This window comes from Oncorhynchus kisutch, linkage group LG18 (genome assembly GCF_002021735.2).
Source record: "Oncorhynchus kisutch isolate 150728-3 linkage group LG18, Okis_V2, whole genome shotgun sequence".
Lineage (NCBI taxonomy): Eukaryota > Metazoa > Chordata > Actinopteri > Salmoniformes > Salmonidae > Oncorhynchus > Oncorhynchus kisutch.
In genome coordinates, this window is record NC_034191.2 from 61,587,975 (window position 1) to 61,605,644 (window position 17,670).

Genomic DNA, 17,670 nt, shown 5'->3' on the forward strand with positions numbered 1-17,670 from the left:
ATGTATATATCTATATCTATATAGAGAGAAAGAAAGATAATATATATATATATAGAGAGAGAGAGAGAGAATATATATATAGATAGAGAGAGTGTTACTTGGACTTTTTCTTGGTTTTTTTTCACGCCAACAATAATCTTTCGGAGAGGCGCGACAGTGTACTGAAGGTGCCCTCCCTCCCACAGATTTTCATTTATGTATCTGTTAGATCTCATCTTTATTAATGCCTCTGCAATTTCACCTGGAGTGAAAACACAAAAGCTATAATGTATAGTTTTTTACAGGAAATGTATGCTATATTAATATTTGAGAGGGTTGCACATTCAAATAGGTCAGAAATGTGAGTTATGTATTCTGCATTGTTTTGACGTGTGTATGTTTGTCGATGCCAAACCCACCACAGGTGTGCGTGACCAAAGATTTCTATTTTCATGTTATCTGACCATGGCACCGCCTGGAGTTTGATAAACACCATTGGCACTTGTTTTGGAACTGGTGCTATGAAAATAGAGCTCTTTGGCCACGCAGACCAGGGGTGGGTTTGTATATTCATAAAAGTACCTCATACCTAATTATAGTGGTGGATCTTTGATGTTTTTTGCTTCCACTGGTCCTGGGGCCCTTGTCAAGGTCAATGGCATCATGAACATTACTAAGTACCAGGACATTTTATCCAAAAACCTGGTTACGTCTGCCAGGAGAATGGCACTTGGCTGCAAGTGGCTCTTCCAGCAAGACAATAACCCCAAGATCCACAAAGAAATAGTTAATTGTCCACAAAATCTACATCCGGACTTGAACCCCATTGAAAACATGGTTTGAATTGAATCTGTATGGAGGAATGGTCAAAGATCCCTCACAATGTGTTCTTCAATCTCCTAAAATATAGAAAAATGCTCCTTTTCGTTATCCTCGCAAGGGTAAGGTTCTTGAGTATTGAAAACAGGGGTGGCAATAATTTTTACCCCTATCTTTTCTTATTGAACTTTTTAACTTGTCAAACACAATCTCTTTCTCTAAGTAATTGTAGTGGTATAAATGAACACAATTCACACAAAAAAATGCATACAATAGAGCTCAGTATTTGTATTATTTATTTTATACAGTCTTTGTTGCTCATCTTTATCAAGGGTGCCAATAATTATGGACCCCACTGTATATATTTTTGTGTGGATGCGTGCCTCTGTGTGTTTGTGTGTGGCTCTTCCTCTCTCCGAGATCCCTCAGTAGCCCCTCCTCCAGTGTTAATCATTGACCTTCAGATTACAACATGATTCAAGCTAATTTCTCCAGAGCCTTTCAGCTCTTTGCATTTCGTGTATGTATGTCCTTCCCTCTGCCCCATTCGGCCCCATTCATTGTGCTTCGTCTCCAGTTATTCTTTGGGCTGAGATACACTGCCGCAATATCCATTATGCTATGGGCTAAAGCATAATTTATTGTCAAATGAAAAAATGGGTCAACAGTGATGTCAGCTGATGATCAACCACCCAGGTTTAATAAAACATCTTGCTGTGGTGCGTCTGTGTGAGTGTATGTGTGCACGTTGCGAGTGTGCATGCACTGCGTGTGTGTGTGATTTCAGGGCCGTGGCGGCCGTCTACCTGGCTACAGCCCCTCTATAATTGCCCTGCTGTCAGGGTGATAAGTGGTATTAATGGCGGACTGGTGCACTCTGCTCTGCACTGAGCTCAGGGAATTGCAAGTTGGGATTATTATAGGTGTCTAGCTGGAGTGGAGAGGGGGGTTCTGTCTCTTCTCTCTCCTCTCTCTCTCTTCTTCATCTCACTCTTTTTTTCTCTTTTCTGACTTTCAATTTTGTTTTTTCTCTTTCTCTCATTGTTCTTTCTCTTTTTTCTTCCAATTTTTTTCTTTTATATCTTTCTCTCACTCTTATTATTATTATTATTATTATTATTATAGTTTCAACCACTCTGTTTTCAACCTTTCTCTCTCTCTCTTTCTCTCTTTCTTTCTCTCTTTCTTTCTTTTTCTCTTTCTTTCTCTCTCTTTCTCTCTCTCTTTCTTTCTCTCTTTCTTTCTTTCTCTCTTTCTTTCTCTCTCTCTTTCTTTCTTTCTCTCTTTCTTTCTCTCTCTCTCTTTCTTTCTCTCTTTCTCTCTCTTTCTTTCTCTCTTTCTCTCTCTTTCTCTCTTTCTCTCTTTCTTTCTCTCTTTCTCTCTCTTCTTTCTCTCTTTCTCTCTTCTCTCTCTCTTTCTTTCTCTCTTTCTCTCTTTCTCTCTCTCTCTTTCTTTCTCTCTCTTTCTCTCTTTCTTTCTTTCTTTCTTTCTTTCTTTCTTTCTTTCTCTTTCTTTCTTTCTTTCTTTCTTTCTCTCTTTCTTTCTCTTTCTTTCTCTCTTTCTTTCTCTCTCCTTTTCTCTTTCTTTCTTTCTTTCTTTCTTTCTCCCTTTCTCTCTCTCTTTCTCTCTCTTTCTCTCTTTCTTTCTCTCTTTCTTTCTTTCTTTCTTTCTGTCTTTCTTTCTCTCTCTTTCTTTCTCTCTTTCTTTCTGTCTAATCATCTTGAGAAAAAAATGGAAGACTCCCTTCATTCTTTCATTACTCACACATTTAACAGCTCACTAACATCAACTTTTTTCTCATCCTGTTTTGTAGGTGCCTGAAATGTGCAGATGCCCCATGTCAGAAAAGTTGCCCTACCAACCTGGACATCAAGTCATTCATTACCAGTATTGCCAACAGGGTAAACATTCACTTCCTTTCTATTCTAAATGACACAAATTATTAATATGAAAGCTTTGATATGCCAAATTGTTAATCCATTTATTAGTGTCTTATCATAACTATTTTTACTAAAACATCTGTTATATCACTTAGAAAATCTAAATATAATACAAAAAGACTGTGATTGGTGTAGACATGGGCTTGGTATTTGATTGGTTGAGATATGGGCTTGGGATAATTACATCCCCCAGCCCAGTAACAGCCAGCTGTATTCAGAGAGAGAGAGAGCCCTAGACCTGAGCTCTGAGCTCAGAGACGAACAGCTCTAATTGATGTCTCCTGCCAGGGTAAAAGCAGTACATGGTATAAATATAGCCCTATATGTTGCCTCCATCCATATGATCAAGGCCAGACACACAGCCTCACACTGGCATGCCGAATTGCTATTTAATGATGCTCTGTAAACAGACCTGCATAATATATGCTGTGTCTGATAAGAATAGTTGTTTACAGTGAAGTTATAGGACGTTGTGAATGGGAGAAACCTTATAAAACAGGTCATTTCAGTGTCCTTGTAGATGAAAGTGGTGAAATAAACAGTTAGGCTATCTCAGTGTTGTTATAGAGGGAAACAAATATGAAAGGGTTTTTAATCTAGGACTCCTGTCATTTCATTATCTAATGTATGCCTTAGACAAGCTAATATTATATGTGTGGGCAACATTATTTGCATGGCATAATAGGTGCATACTACTATTTTTACATTTCTGTTATTGTTTCTTGTTGGAAAACCAAAACGACCGGAGGGATTTGAACCAATATTGTCTCTCCTTGCCTATAGCTACTTTTACTTCTATGACTGTTCATTTTCGATGGTAGGGAACCTTATAGGGATATTGAGGCTTTTACATTTGACTTAAGCAGGGAACTCATTATCATTCAGTTATGGAATAATTTTATTGATATAATATTTGACGAATAAAGGTGATTATTAGGTTTACACAGAGCAGGAAGCTTAAATCTTGAATATTTACTGCAATACAACAGTGTCCTTGATTTTGATTGGCTCCACATTTCCCTAATAAAATAACTTTATAATGGAGTTATGCTCTCTTTAATGACATTTATTGTAGGGTTTCCTATATTATCCTTGCCAGTGAAAATTAAATAAATTATATAGTGTTATAGAACTGTTATGAGTTCTATCAAGTCTGTTGCCATTCTAAATGAGAATTATTCTTACATTTCTGTTATTTCGTTTTTAAAATACTATTATTCTTCAGTTTCTATATAAACTACAATATACAGTACCAGTCAAATGTTTGGACACACCTACTCATTCAAGGGTTTTTCTTTATTTTTACAATTACTATTTTCTACAATGTAGAATAATAGTGAAGACATCAACTATTAAACTACACATATGGAATAATGTAGTAACCAGAAAAGTGTTAAACAAGTCAAAATATATTTTAGATTTTAGAGTCTTCAAAGTAGCCACCCTTTGCCTTGATGACAGCTTTGCACACTCTTGGCATTCTCTCAACCAGCTTCACCTGGAATGCTTTTTAAACAGTTTTGAAGTAGTTCCCCCATATGCTGAAACCTGTTGGCTGCTTTTCCATCACTCTACAGTCCAACTCATCCCAAACCATCTCAATTGGGTTGAGGTCAGGTGACTGTAGTGGCCAGGTAATCTGACACAGCACTCCACCACTCTCCTTCTTGGTCAAATAGCCCTTATACAGCCTGGAGGTGTGTTGGGTCATTGTCTTGAAAAGCAAATGATAGTCCCACTAAGCGCAAACCAGATGGGATGGTGTATCGCTGCAGAATGCTGTGGTAGCGTTGCTGGTTACGTGTCTACTTACCACCACAAACCGATGCTGGCATAATGATTGCACTCAACGAGCTGTATAAGGCCATAAGCAAAGAAGAAAATGCTAATCTAGAAGCGGCGCTCCTAGTGGCCGGGACTTTAATGCACGCAAACTTAAATCCGTTTTACCTCATTAAAACTCTAGACCACCTTTACTCCACACACAGAGACGCTCCCGAGTGGTGCAGCAGTCTAAGGCACTGCATCTCAGTGCAAGAGGCATCACTACAGTCCCTGGTTCGAATTCAGGCTGAATCACATCTGGCCATGATTGGAAGTCCCATAGGACGGTGCACAATTGGCCCAGCATCTTCCGGGTTTGGCTTGGGTAGGCCGTCATTGTAAATAATAATTCGTTTTTACTGACTTGTCTAGGTAAATAAAGGTTAAAATGAAAATACAAAGCTCTCCCTAACCCTCCATTTGACAAAACTGACCATAATTCTATCCTCCTGATTCCTGCTTAGTTTAAGCATAAACTAAAGCAGAAATTACCAGTGACTCGCTCAATACGGAAGTGGTCAGATGACGCGGACGCTTCGCTACAGGACTGTTTTGCTTGCGCAGACCAGAATAATAGTTCCGGGATTCATCCAATAACATTGAGGAGTATACCACCTCAGTCACCGTCTTTATCAATAAGTGCATCGACGATGTCATCTCCACAGTGACTGTACATACATATCCCAACCAAAAGCCATGGATTACAGGCAACATCTGCACCGAGCTAAAGGCTAGAGCTGCCGCTTTCAAGGAGCGGGACACTAATCCGGACGCTTATACAAACCATCAAACAAACAAAGCGTCAATACAAGACTAAGATTGAATCGTACTACACTGGCTCTGATGCTCGTCGGATGTGGCAGGGTTTGCAAACTATTACGGACTGGAAAGGGAAACCCAGCCGCGAGCTGCCCAGTGACGCGAACCTACCAGACTACCTAAATGCATTTTATGCTCGCTTCTAGGCAAGCAAAACTGAAGCATGCATGAGAGCACCAGCTGTTCTGGAAGACTGTGTGATAACGCTCTTGGTAGCCGATGTGAGCAAGACCTTTAAACAGGTCAACATTCACAAAGCTGCGGGGCCAGACGGATTACCAGGACGTGTACTCAAAGCATACGCGGACCAACTGGCAAGTGTCTTCACTGACATTTACAACCTCTCCCTGACCGAGTCTGTAATACCTACATGTTTCAAGCAGACCACCATAGTCCCTGTGCCCAAGGAAGTGAAGGTAACCTGCCTAAATGATTACCATGAAGTGCTTTGAAAGGCTGGTAATGGCTCACATCAGCACCATCATCCTGGAAAACCTAGACCCGCTCCAATTTGCATACCACCCCAACAGATCCACAGATGACGCAATCTCAATCGCACTTCACACTACCCTTTCCCACCTAGACAAAAGGAACACCTATGTGAGAATTATGTTAATTGACTACAGCTCAGTGTTCAATACCATAGTGCCCACAAAGCTCATCACTAAGGTAAGGACCCTGGGACTAAACACCTCCCTCTGCAACTGAGTCCTTGACTACTTGACGGGCTGCCCCATAGGTGGTAAGGATAGGCAACAACACATCTGCCAAGATGATCCTCAACACGGGGGCCCCTCGGGGTGCATGCTTAGTCCCCTCCTGTACTCCCTGTTCACCCACGACTGCATGGCCAAGCACAACTCCAACACCATCATTAAGTTTGCTGACAGCATATCGGGAAGAGGTCAGAGACCTGGCAGTGTGGCGCAAGGACAACAACCTCTCTCTCAACGTGAACAAGACAAAGGAGTTGATCATGGACTATAGGAAAATGAGGGACGAACAGGCCCCCATTCACATCCTCGGGGCTGTAGTGGAGCAGGTCGAGAGTTTCAAGCTCCTTTGTGTCCACATCACCAACAAACTATCATGGTCCAAACATAAAAAGACAGTCGTGAAGAGGGCACGTCAACACCTTTTCCCCCTCAGGAGACTTAAAGATTTGGAATGGGTCCCCAGATCCTCAAAAAAGTTCTACAGCTGCACCATCGAGAGCATCTTGACTGGTTGCATCACCGCCTGGTATGGCAAGTGCTCGGCATCTGACTGTAAGGTGCTCCATATGGCAGTGCGTACGGCCCAGTACTTCACTGGGCCCAAGCTTCCTGCCATCCAGGACCTACAGTTGAAGTCGGAAGTTTACATACACTTACGTTGAAGTCATTAAAACTCGTTTTTCAACCACTCCACAAATTTCTTGTTAACAAACTATAGTTTTGGCAAGTCTGTTAGGACATCTACTTTGTGCATGACACAAGTAATTTTTCCAACAATTGTTTAAGACAGATTATTTCACTTCATTATTCACTGTATCACAATTCCAGTGGGTCAGAACTTTACATACACTAAGTTGACTGTGCCTTTAAACAGCTTGGAAAATTCCCCAAAATTATGTCATGGCTTTAGAAGCTTCTGATAGGCTAATTAACATCATTGGAGTCAATTGGAGGTGTACCTGTGGTTGTATTTCAAGGCCTACCTTCAAACTCAGTGCCTCTTTGCTTGACATCATGGGAAAATCTAAAGAAACCAGCCAAGACCTCAGGGAAAAAAACTCTGGTTCATCCTTGGGAGCAATTTCTAAACGCCTGAAGGTACCAGGTTCATCTGTACAAACAATAGTTTGCAAGTATAAACACCATGGTACCACGCAGCCATCATACTGCTCAGGAAGGAGACACGTTCTGTCTCCTAGAGATTAACGTACTTTAGTGGGAAAAGTGAGAATCAATCCTAGAACAACAGCAAAGGACCTTGTGATGATGCTGGATGAAACAGGTACAAAAGTATCTCTATCCACAGTAAAACGAGTCCTATATCGACATAACCTGAAAGGCCGCTCAGCAAGGAAGAAGCCACATCTCCAAAACTGCCATAAAAAAGCCAAACTTCGGTTTGCAACTGCACATGGGGACAGAGATTTGTACTTTTTGGCTCTCTTCGATGTCGGCTCTTCCTATCATTGTGAAGGTGTATGTAAACTTCCGACTTATGTCACCCATGTCATAGTCTGTTCTCTCTGCTACTGCACGGAAGGTTCAAAAGCCTCCTTAACAGCTTCTACCCCCAAGCCATAAGACTGCTGAACAATTCATCATCATTGACACCCCCCACGCTTTGTTTTTACACTGCTGCTTCTCGCTGTTTATTACCTATGCATAGTCACTTTACCCCTACCTACATTTACAAATGACCTTGCCTAACCTGTACCCCCGCACATTGACTCGGTACCAGTACCCCCTGTATTGTTATGTAATTTTCTTGTTACTTTTTTATTTTTTATTTTCTGAACTTCATTTTTTTCGAACTACGTTGTTTGTTAAGGGCTTGTAAGTAAGCATTTCACGGTAAGGTCTGCACCTGTTATATTCGGCGCATGTGACAAATAAAATTGTATTTTATTTGAGAGTGGCACTGGTGTGTATCCTCTGAAACTAAGGCAAATCTAATGAAGTCTTTATTTCAATCCAGGTTTCTCTGGAGATGGAATATTAAGTTACCAGAGGGGTAGAAGGGGACCTGAATCAGTGATTTTGACCAGATAGACAGATCACCTGAAGAAATAGAGCACCTTACGTATTTGCCTATAGTCATAACTGTTAATATCTATAATCAAAATGACCTTAGATATATGCTTAGATCCAGTCAAAACAGTTCGTAAAAGTCTGTCGGTACTATGAGTACTTGGTACTGTAATACAAAAACCAGAAACCCTCTGAAAGTACACACAGTTGCTGTAGTGGTTTGTGTTATCCCCCTAAATTATTATACGGAAAATGTTATCTAAATACCAAAATTACTATAATATCATCCAATATTCAATATGTGCCGCTTGTTTTTACATTTTGGGTGCTATACCATTGGTTTGAGTGACAGGATTCGGTCAAGCTTTTTGAAGCAGTTATTATCACATAAATATGACAAAATTGAAATTTCCTTCCAAATCCTGAAAACTGCCTGTGTGTGTTCCTGTGTGTGCCTGTGTGTTCTGTGTGTGTGCCTGTGTGTTCTGTGTGTGTTCCAGAACTACTATGGGGCGGCGAAGTCGATCTTGTCAGACAACCCCCTAGGCCTGACTTGTGGCATGGTGTGCCCGACCTCTGACCTCTGTGTGGGGGGCTGTAACCTCTACGCCTCTGAGGAAGGACCAATCAACATCGGGGGGCTCCAGCAGTTCGCCACTGAGGTATGGGTGTTGTAGTCCTCTTTAACCCGTTCTGTAGTCCTCATCAGACTCACTTGGACACATGACTTGAGCTGCTTGTTTCACCTTGATACACACTGACAGGTATTCTGGACATTCATTTGATTCACATTATGAGATACGAATGCATTACATGTTAGAAATGAGACATACAAAACACATTTCTTTCACTTATGTGAAAGGATATACTTTTTCACATCGTTTTAATTGGTCAATGTCTTTGCCAGAATGAAACAAGGTTGAGCTCAAGCCACCCCCTCACACACATCCAGTTTTAGAAGTCTGACAAGCTGCTACCTGTACAGTTAGTAGTGATGGTGTTTTGATACATTTTAGAAGGAGTGTAGAGGATAAGGAGTGTACACTATATGTAGAGACACATCAGGTGTATGGGTGGATGGATAGGCTGTTGGGCTGCAGGACTGTGTTAGGGCGAAGCCATTGAGTAGGTGTATTTCTGACTGGGTATCAAAACACGGCAGCTGTTGGTAGTTAGCAGTGAGTATCTTTTAACAATGTGATTGTTACAGATACCACGGTCTGGTTATAATTGATGTTTTAACATTTCTGCTGTAACGTTGTGTGTACATTTACATCTATTCCACATGTAAATGTGTACATAGAATATATACAGCAACAGCATTATCTTACCACATGTTGCAACATTGTTACACCTCTATGCAGTCTTTGGCATGTCTTTTTAGGTTTTTAACATACACATTATCCTGGATCTTCAGAACAGCTCAAGCAATTACCATATAGTTTCTTACTCACTACTGCACTGTTAACCACTGATATTGTATTTGTATACGTCATTACGTTAACCTGCTGCTTCTCTGCACTCTACTGTACTACCCTGCTCTTTACTCTGTACTCTACTGTACTACCCTGCTCTTTACTCTGTACTCTACTGTACTACCCTGCTCTTTACTCTGTACTCTACTGTACTACCCTGCTCTTTACTCTGTACTCTACTGTACTACCCTGCTCTTTACTCTTTACTCTACTGTACTACCCTGCTCTTTACTCTGTACTCTACTGTACTACCCTGCTCTTTACTCTGTACTGTACTATCCTGCTCTTTACTCTGTACTGTACTACACTGCTCTTTACTCTGCACTCTACTGTACTACCCTGCTCTTTACTCTGCACTCTACTGTACTACCCTCCTCTTTACTCAGTACTCTACTGTACTACCCTGCTCTTTACTCTGCACTCTACTGTACTACCCTGCTCTTTTCTCTGTACTCTACTGTACTACCCTGCTCTTTACTCTGCACTCTACTGTACTACCCTGCTCTTTACTCTGCACTCTACTGTACTACCCTGCTCTTTACTCTCTCCTCTACTGTACTACCCTGCTATTTACTCTCTACTCTACTGTACTACCCTGCTCTTTACTCTGTACTCTACTGTACTACCCTGCTCTTGACTCTTTCCTCTACTGTACTACCCTGCTCTTTACTCTGTACTCTACTGTACTACCCTGCTCTTTACTCTCTACTCTACTGTACTACCCTGCTCTTTACTCTCTACTCTACTGTACTACCCTGCTCTTTACTCTGTACTGTACTACACTGCTCTTTACTCTGTACTCTACTGTACTACACTGCTCTTTACTCTGCACTCTACTGTAATACACTGCTCTTTACTCTGTACTATACTGTACTACCCTGCTCTTTACTCTGTACCGTACTACCCTGCTCTTTACTCTGCACTCTACTGTACTACACTGCTCTTTACTCTGCATTTTACTGTACTACACTGCTCTTTACTCTACTGTACTACACTGCTCTTTACTCTGTACTCTACTGTACTACCCTGCTCTTTACTCTGCACTCTACTATACTACCCTGCTCTTTACTCTGCACTCTACTGTACTACCCTGCTCTTTACTCTGTACTGTACTATCCTGCTCTTTACTCTGTACTGTACTACACTGCTATTTACTCTGTACTCTACTGTACTACCCTGCTCTTTACTCTGCACTCTACTGTACTACCCTGCTCTTTACTCTGCACTCTACTGTACTACCCTCCTCTTTACTCTGTACTCTACTGTACTACCCTGCTCTTTACTCTGCACTCTACTGTACTACCCTGCTCTTTACTCTGCACTCTACTGTACTACCCTGCTCTTTACTCTCTACTCTAGTGTACTACCCTGCTCTTTACTCTGTACTCTACTGTACTACCCTGCTCTTTTACTCTGTGGTCTACTGTACTACCCTGCTCTTTACTCTGTGCTCTACTGTACTACCCTGCTCTTTACTCTGCACTCTACTGTACTACCCTGCTCTTTACTCTGCACTCTACTGTACTACCCTGCTCTTTACTCTGCACTCTACTGTACTACCCTCCTCTTTACTCTGTACTCTACTGTACTACCCTGCTCTTTACTCTGCACTCTACTGTACTACCCTGCTCTTTACTCTGTACTCTACTGTACTACCCTGCACTTTACTCTGCACTCTACTATACTACCCTGCTCTTTACTCTCTACTCTACTGTACTACCCTGCTCTTTACTCTGTACTGTACTACACTGCTCTTTACTCTGTACTCTACTGTACTACACTGCTCTTTACTCTGCACTCTACTGTAATACACTGCTCTTTACTCTGTACTCTACTGTACTACCCTGCTCTTTACTCTGTACCGTACTACCCTGCTCTTTACTCTGCACTCTACTGTACTACACTGCTCTTTACTCTGCATTTTACTGTACTACACTGCTCTTTACTCTACTGTACTACACTGCTCTTTACTCTGTACTATACTGTACTACCCTGCTCTTTACTCTGCACTCTACTATACTACCCTGCTCTTTACTCTGCACTCTACTGTACTACCCTGCTCTTTACTCTGTACTGTACTATCCTGCTCTTTACTCTGTACTGTACTACCCCGCTCTTTACTCTGTACTCTACTGTACTACCCTGCTCTTTACTCTGTACTCTACTGTACTACCCTGCTCTTTACTCTGTACTCTACTGTACTACACTGCTCTTTACTCTGTACTCTACTGTACTACCCTGCTCTTTACTCTGCACTCTACTATACTACCCTGCTCTTTACTCTGCACTCTACTGTACTACCCTGCTCTTTACTCTGTACTGTACTATCCTGCTCTTTACTCTGTACTGTACTACACTGCTATTTACTCTGTACTCTACTGTACTACCCTGCTCTTTACTCTGCACTCTACTGTACTACCCTGCTCTTTACTCTGCACTCTACTGTACTACCCTCCTCTTTACTCTGTACTCTACTGTACTACCCTGCTCTTTACTCTGCACTCTACTGTACTACCCTGCTCTTTACTCTGCACTCTACTGTACTACCCTGCTCTTTACTCTCTACTCTACTGTACTACCCTGCTCTTTACTCTGTACTCTACTGTACTACCCTGCTCTTTTACTCTGTGGTCTACTGTACTACCCTGCTCTTTACTCTGTGCTCTACTGTACTACCCTGCTCTTTACTCTGTACTCTACTGTACTACCCTGCTCTTTACTCTGCACTCTACTGTACTACCCTGCTCTTTACTCTGCACTCTACTGTACTACCCTCCTCTTTACTCTGTACTCTACTGTACTACCCTGCTCTTTACTCTGCACTCTACTGTACTACCCTGCTCTTTACTCTGTACTCTACTGTACTACCCTGCACTTTACTCTGCACTCTACTATACTACCCTGCTCTTTACTCTCTACTCTACTGTACTACCCTGCTCTTTACTCTGTACTGTACTACACTGCTCTTTACTCTGTACTCTACTGTACTACACTGCTCTTTACTCTGCACTCTACTGTAATACACTGCTCTTTACTCTGTACTCTACTGTACTACCCTGCTCTTTACTCTGTACCGTACTACCCTGCTCTTTACTCTGCACTCTACTGTACTACACTGCTCTTTACTCTGCATTTTACTGTACTACACTGCTCTTTACTCTACTGTACTACACTGCTCTTTACTCTGTACTATACTGTACTACCCTGCTCTTTACTCTGCACTCTACTATACTACCCTGCTCTTTACTCTGCACTCTACTGTACTACCCTGCTCTTTACTCTGTACTGTACTATCCTGCTCTTTACTCTGTACTGTACTACCCCGCTCTTTACTCTGTACTCTACTGTACTACCCTGCTCTTTACTCTGTACTCTACTGTACTACCCTGCTCTTTACTCTGTACTCTACTGTACTACCCCGCTCTTTACTCTCTACTCTACTGTACTACCCTGCTCTTTACTCTGCACTCTACTGTACTACCCTGCTCTTTACTCTGCACTCTACTGTACTACCCTGCTCTTTACTCTGCACTCTACTGTACTACCCTGCTCTTTACTCTGCACTCTACTATACTACCCTGCTCTTTACTCTGCACTCTACTGTACTACCCTGCTCTTTTCTCTGTACTGTACTATCCTGCTCTTTACTCTGTACTGTACTACCCTGCTCTTTACTCTGCACTCTACTGTACTACCGTGCTCTTTACTCTGCACTCTACTGTACTACCCTGCTCTTTACTCTGTACTCTACTGTACTACCCTGCTCTTTTACTCTGTGGTCTACTGTACTACCCTGCTCTTTACTCTGTGCTCTACTGTACTACCCTGCTCTTTACTCTGTACTCTACTGTACTACCCTGCTCTTTACTCTGCACTCTACTGTACTACCCTGCTCTTTACTCTGCACTCTACTGTACTACCCTCCTCTTTACTCTGTACTCTACTGTACTACCCTGCTCTTTACTCTTTACTCTACTGTACTACCCTGCTCTTTACTCTGCACTCTACTGTACTACCCTGCTCTTTACTCTCTACTCTACTGTACTACCCTGCTATTTACTCTCTACTCTACTGTACTACCCTGCTCTTTACTCTGTACTCTACTGTACTACCCTGCTCTTGACTCTTTCCTCTACTTTACTACCCTGCTCTTTACTCTGTACTCTACTGTACTACCCTGCTCTTTACTCTCTACTCTACTGTACTACCCTGCTCTTTACTCTGTACTCTACTGTACTACCCTGCTCTTTACTCTGCACTCTACTATACTACCCTGCTCTTTACTCTCTACTCTACTGTACTACCCTGCTCTTTACTCTGTACCGTACTACCCTGCTCTTGACTCTTTCCTCTACTGTACTACCCTGCTCTTTACTCTGTACTCTACTGTACTACCCTGCTATTTACTCTCTACTCTACTGTACTACCCTGCTCTTTACTCTGTACTCTACTGTACTACCCTGCTCTTTACTCTGCACTCTACTGTACTACCCTCCTCTTTACTCTGTACTGTACTACCCTGCTCTTTACTCTGCACTCTACTGTACTACCCTGCTCTTTACTCTGCACTCTACTGTACTACCCTGCTCTTTACTCTGTACTCTACTGTACTACCCTGCTCTTTACTCTCTACTCTACTGTACTACCCTGCTCTTTACTCTGTACTCTACTGTACTACCCTGCTCTTTACTCTTTACTCTACTGTACTACCCTCCTCTTTACTCTGTACTCTACTGTACTACCCTGCTCTTTACTCTGCACTCTACTGTACTACCCTGCTCTTTACTCTGCACTCTACTGTACTACCCTGCTCTTTACTCTCCACTCTACTGTACTACCCTGCTCTTTACTCTGTACTCTACTGTACTACCCTGCTCTTTTACTCTGTGGTCTACTGTACTACCCTGCTCTTTACTCTGTGCTCTACTGTACTACCCTGCTCTTTACTCTGTACTCTACTGTACTACCCTGCTCTTTACTCTGCACTCTACTGTACTACCCTGCTCTTTACTCTGCACTCTACTGTACTACCCTCCACTTTATCCTGTACTCTACTGTACTACCCTGCTCTTTACTCTGCACTCTACTGTACTACCCTGCTCTTTACTCTGCACTCTACTATACTACCCTGCTCTTTACTCTCTACTCTACTGTACTACCCTGCTCTTTACTCTGTACTCTACTGTACTACACTGCTCTTTACTCTGCACTCTACTGTAATACACTGCTCTTTACTCTGTACTCTACTGTACTACCCTGCTCTTTACTCTGTACCGTACTACCCTGCTCTTTACTCTGCACTCTACTGTACTACACTGCTCTTTACTCTGCATTTTACTGTACTACACTGCTCTTTACTCTACTCTACTACACTGCTCTTTACTCTGCACTCTACTATACTACCCTGCTCTTTACTCTGTACTCTACTGTACTACCCTGCTCTTTACTCTCTACTGTACTACCCTGCTCTTTACTCTGCACTCTACTGTACTACCCTGCTCTTTACTCTGCACTCTACTGTACTACCCTGCTCTTTACTCTGCACTCTACTGTACTACCCTGCTCTTTACTCTGCACTCTACTGTACTACCCTGCTCTTTACTCTGCACTCTACTGTACTACCCTGCTCTTTTCTCTGTACTGTACTATCCTGCTCTTTACTCTGTACTGTACTACCCTGCTCTTTACTCTGCACTCTACTGTACTACCCTGCTCTTTACTCTGCACTCTACTATACTACCCTGCTCTTTACTCTGCACTCTACTGTACTATCCTGCTCTTTACTCTGTACTCTACTGTACTACCCTGCTCTTTTACTCTGTGGTCTACTGTACTACCCTGCTCTTACTCTGTGCTCTACTGTACTACCCTGCTCTTTACTCTGTACTCTACTGTACTACCCTGCTCTTTACTCTGCACTCTACTGTACTACCCTGCTCTTTACTCTGCACTCTACTGTACTACCCTCCTCTTTACTCTGTACTCTACTGTACTACCCTGCTCTTTACTCTGCACTCTACTGTACTACCCTGCTCTTTACTCTGCACTCTACTGTACTACCCTGCTCTTTACTCTCTACTCTATTGTACTACCCTGCTATTTACTCTCTACTCTACTGTACTGCCCTGCTCTTTACTCTGTACTCTACTGTACTACCCTGCTCTTGACTCTTTCCTCTACTGTACTACCCTGCTCTTTACTCTGTACTCTACTGTACTACCCTGCTCTTTACTCTCTACTCTACTGTACTACCCTGCTCTTTACTCTGTACTCTACTGTACTACCCTGCTCTTTACTCTGCACTCTACTATACTACCCTGCTCTTTACTCTCTACTCTACTGTACTACCCTGCTCTTTACTCTGTACTGTATTACACTGCTCTTTACTCTGTACTCTACTGTACTACACTGCTCTTTACTCTGCACTCTACTGTAATACACTGCTCTTTACTCTGTACTATACTGTACTACCCTGCTCTTTACTCTGTACCGTACTACCCTGCTCTTTACTCTGCACTCTACTGTACTACACTGCTCTTTACTCTGCATTTTACTGTACTACACTGCTCTTTACTCTACTGTACTACACTGCTCTTTAGTCTGTACTATACTGTACTACCCTGCTCTTTACTCTGCACTCTACTATACTACCCTGCTCTTTACTCTGCACTCTACTGTACTACCCTGCTCTTTACTCTGTACTGTACTATCCTGCTCTTTACTCTGTACTGTACTACCCTGCTCTTTACTCTGTACTCTACTGTACTACCCTGCTCTTTACTCTGTACTCTACTGTACTACCCTGCTCTTTACTCTGTACTCTACTGTACTACCCTGCTCTTTACTCTGTACTCTACTGTACTACCCTGCTCTTTACTCTGTACTCTACTGTACTACCCTGCTCTTTACTCTCTACTCTACTGTACTACCCTGCTCTTTACTCTGTACTGTACTACCCTGCTCTTTACTCTCTACTCTACTGTACTACCCTGCTCTTTACTCTCTACTCTACTGTACTACCCTGCTCTTTACTCTCTACTCTACTGTACTACCCTGCTCTTTACTCTGCACTCTACTGTACTACCCTGCTCTTTACTCCGCACTCTACTGTACTACCCTGCTCTTTACTCTGCACTCTACTGTACTACCCCGCTCTTTACTCTCTACTCTACTGTACTACCCTGCTCTTTACTCTCTGCTCTACTGTACTACCCTGCTCTTTACTCTGTACTCTACTGTACTACCCTGCTCTTTACTCTCTACTCTACTGTACCACCCTGCTCTTTACTCTGTACTCTACTGTACTACCCTGCTCTTTACTCTGTACTCTACTGTACTACCCTGCTCTTTACTCTCTACTCTACTGTACTACCCTGCTCTTTACTCTGCACTCTACTGTTCTACCCTGCTCTTTACTCTGTACTCTACTGTAGTACCCTGCTCTTTACTCTGTACTCTACTGTACTACCCTGCTCTTTACTCTGTACTGTACTACAATGCTCTTTACTCTGTACTCTACTGTACTACACTGCTCTTTACTCTGCACTCTACTGTAATACACTGCTCTTTACTCTGTACTCTACTGTACTACCCTGCTCTTTACTCTGTACCGTACTACCCTGCTCTTTACTCTGCACTCTACTGTACTACACTGCTCTTTACTCTGCATTTACTGTACTACACTGCTCTTTACTCTACTCTACTACACTGCTCTTTACTCTGCACTCTACTATACTACCCTGCTCTTTACTCTGTACTCTACTGTACTACCCTGCTCTTTACTCTCTACTGTACTACCCTGCTCTTTACTCTGCACTCTACTGTACTACCCTGCTCTTTACTCTGCACTCTACTGTACTACCCTGCTCTTTACTCTGCACTCTACTGTACTACCCTGCTCTTTACTCTGCACTCTACTGTACTACCCTGCTCTTTACTCTGCACTCTACTGTACTACCCTGCTCTTTTCTCTGTACTGTACTATCCTGCTCTTTACTCTGTACTGTACTACCCTGCTCTTTACTCTTTACTCTACTGTACTACCCTGCTCTTTACTCTGCACTCTACTAT

The 17,670-nt window shown here is 42.3% G+C and overlaps 1 protein-coding gene across 1 annotated transcript in view; it reads left to right on the plus strand.

The window, feature by feature from the left end:
- Positions 1-17,670, plus strand: part of dpyda (dihydropyrimidine dehydrogenase a) — a 244,741-nt gene that overhangs the window by 54,597 nt on the left and 172,474 nt on the right. Inside the window, exons 4-5 of the mRNA XM_031796432.1 lie at positions 2,612-2,699; positions 8,626-8,787. Coding sequence (XP_031652292.1) covers positions 2,612-2,699; positions 8,626-8,787 — 250 coding nt within the window. The remainder of the gene's footprint in view (positions 1-2,611; positions 2,700-8,625; positions 8,788-17,670) is intronic.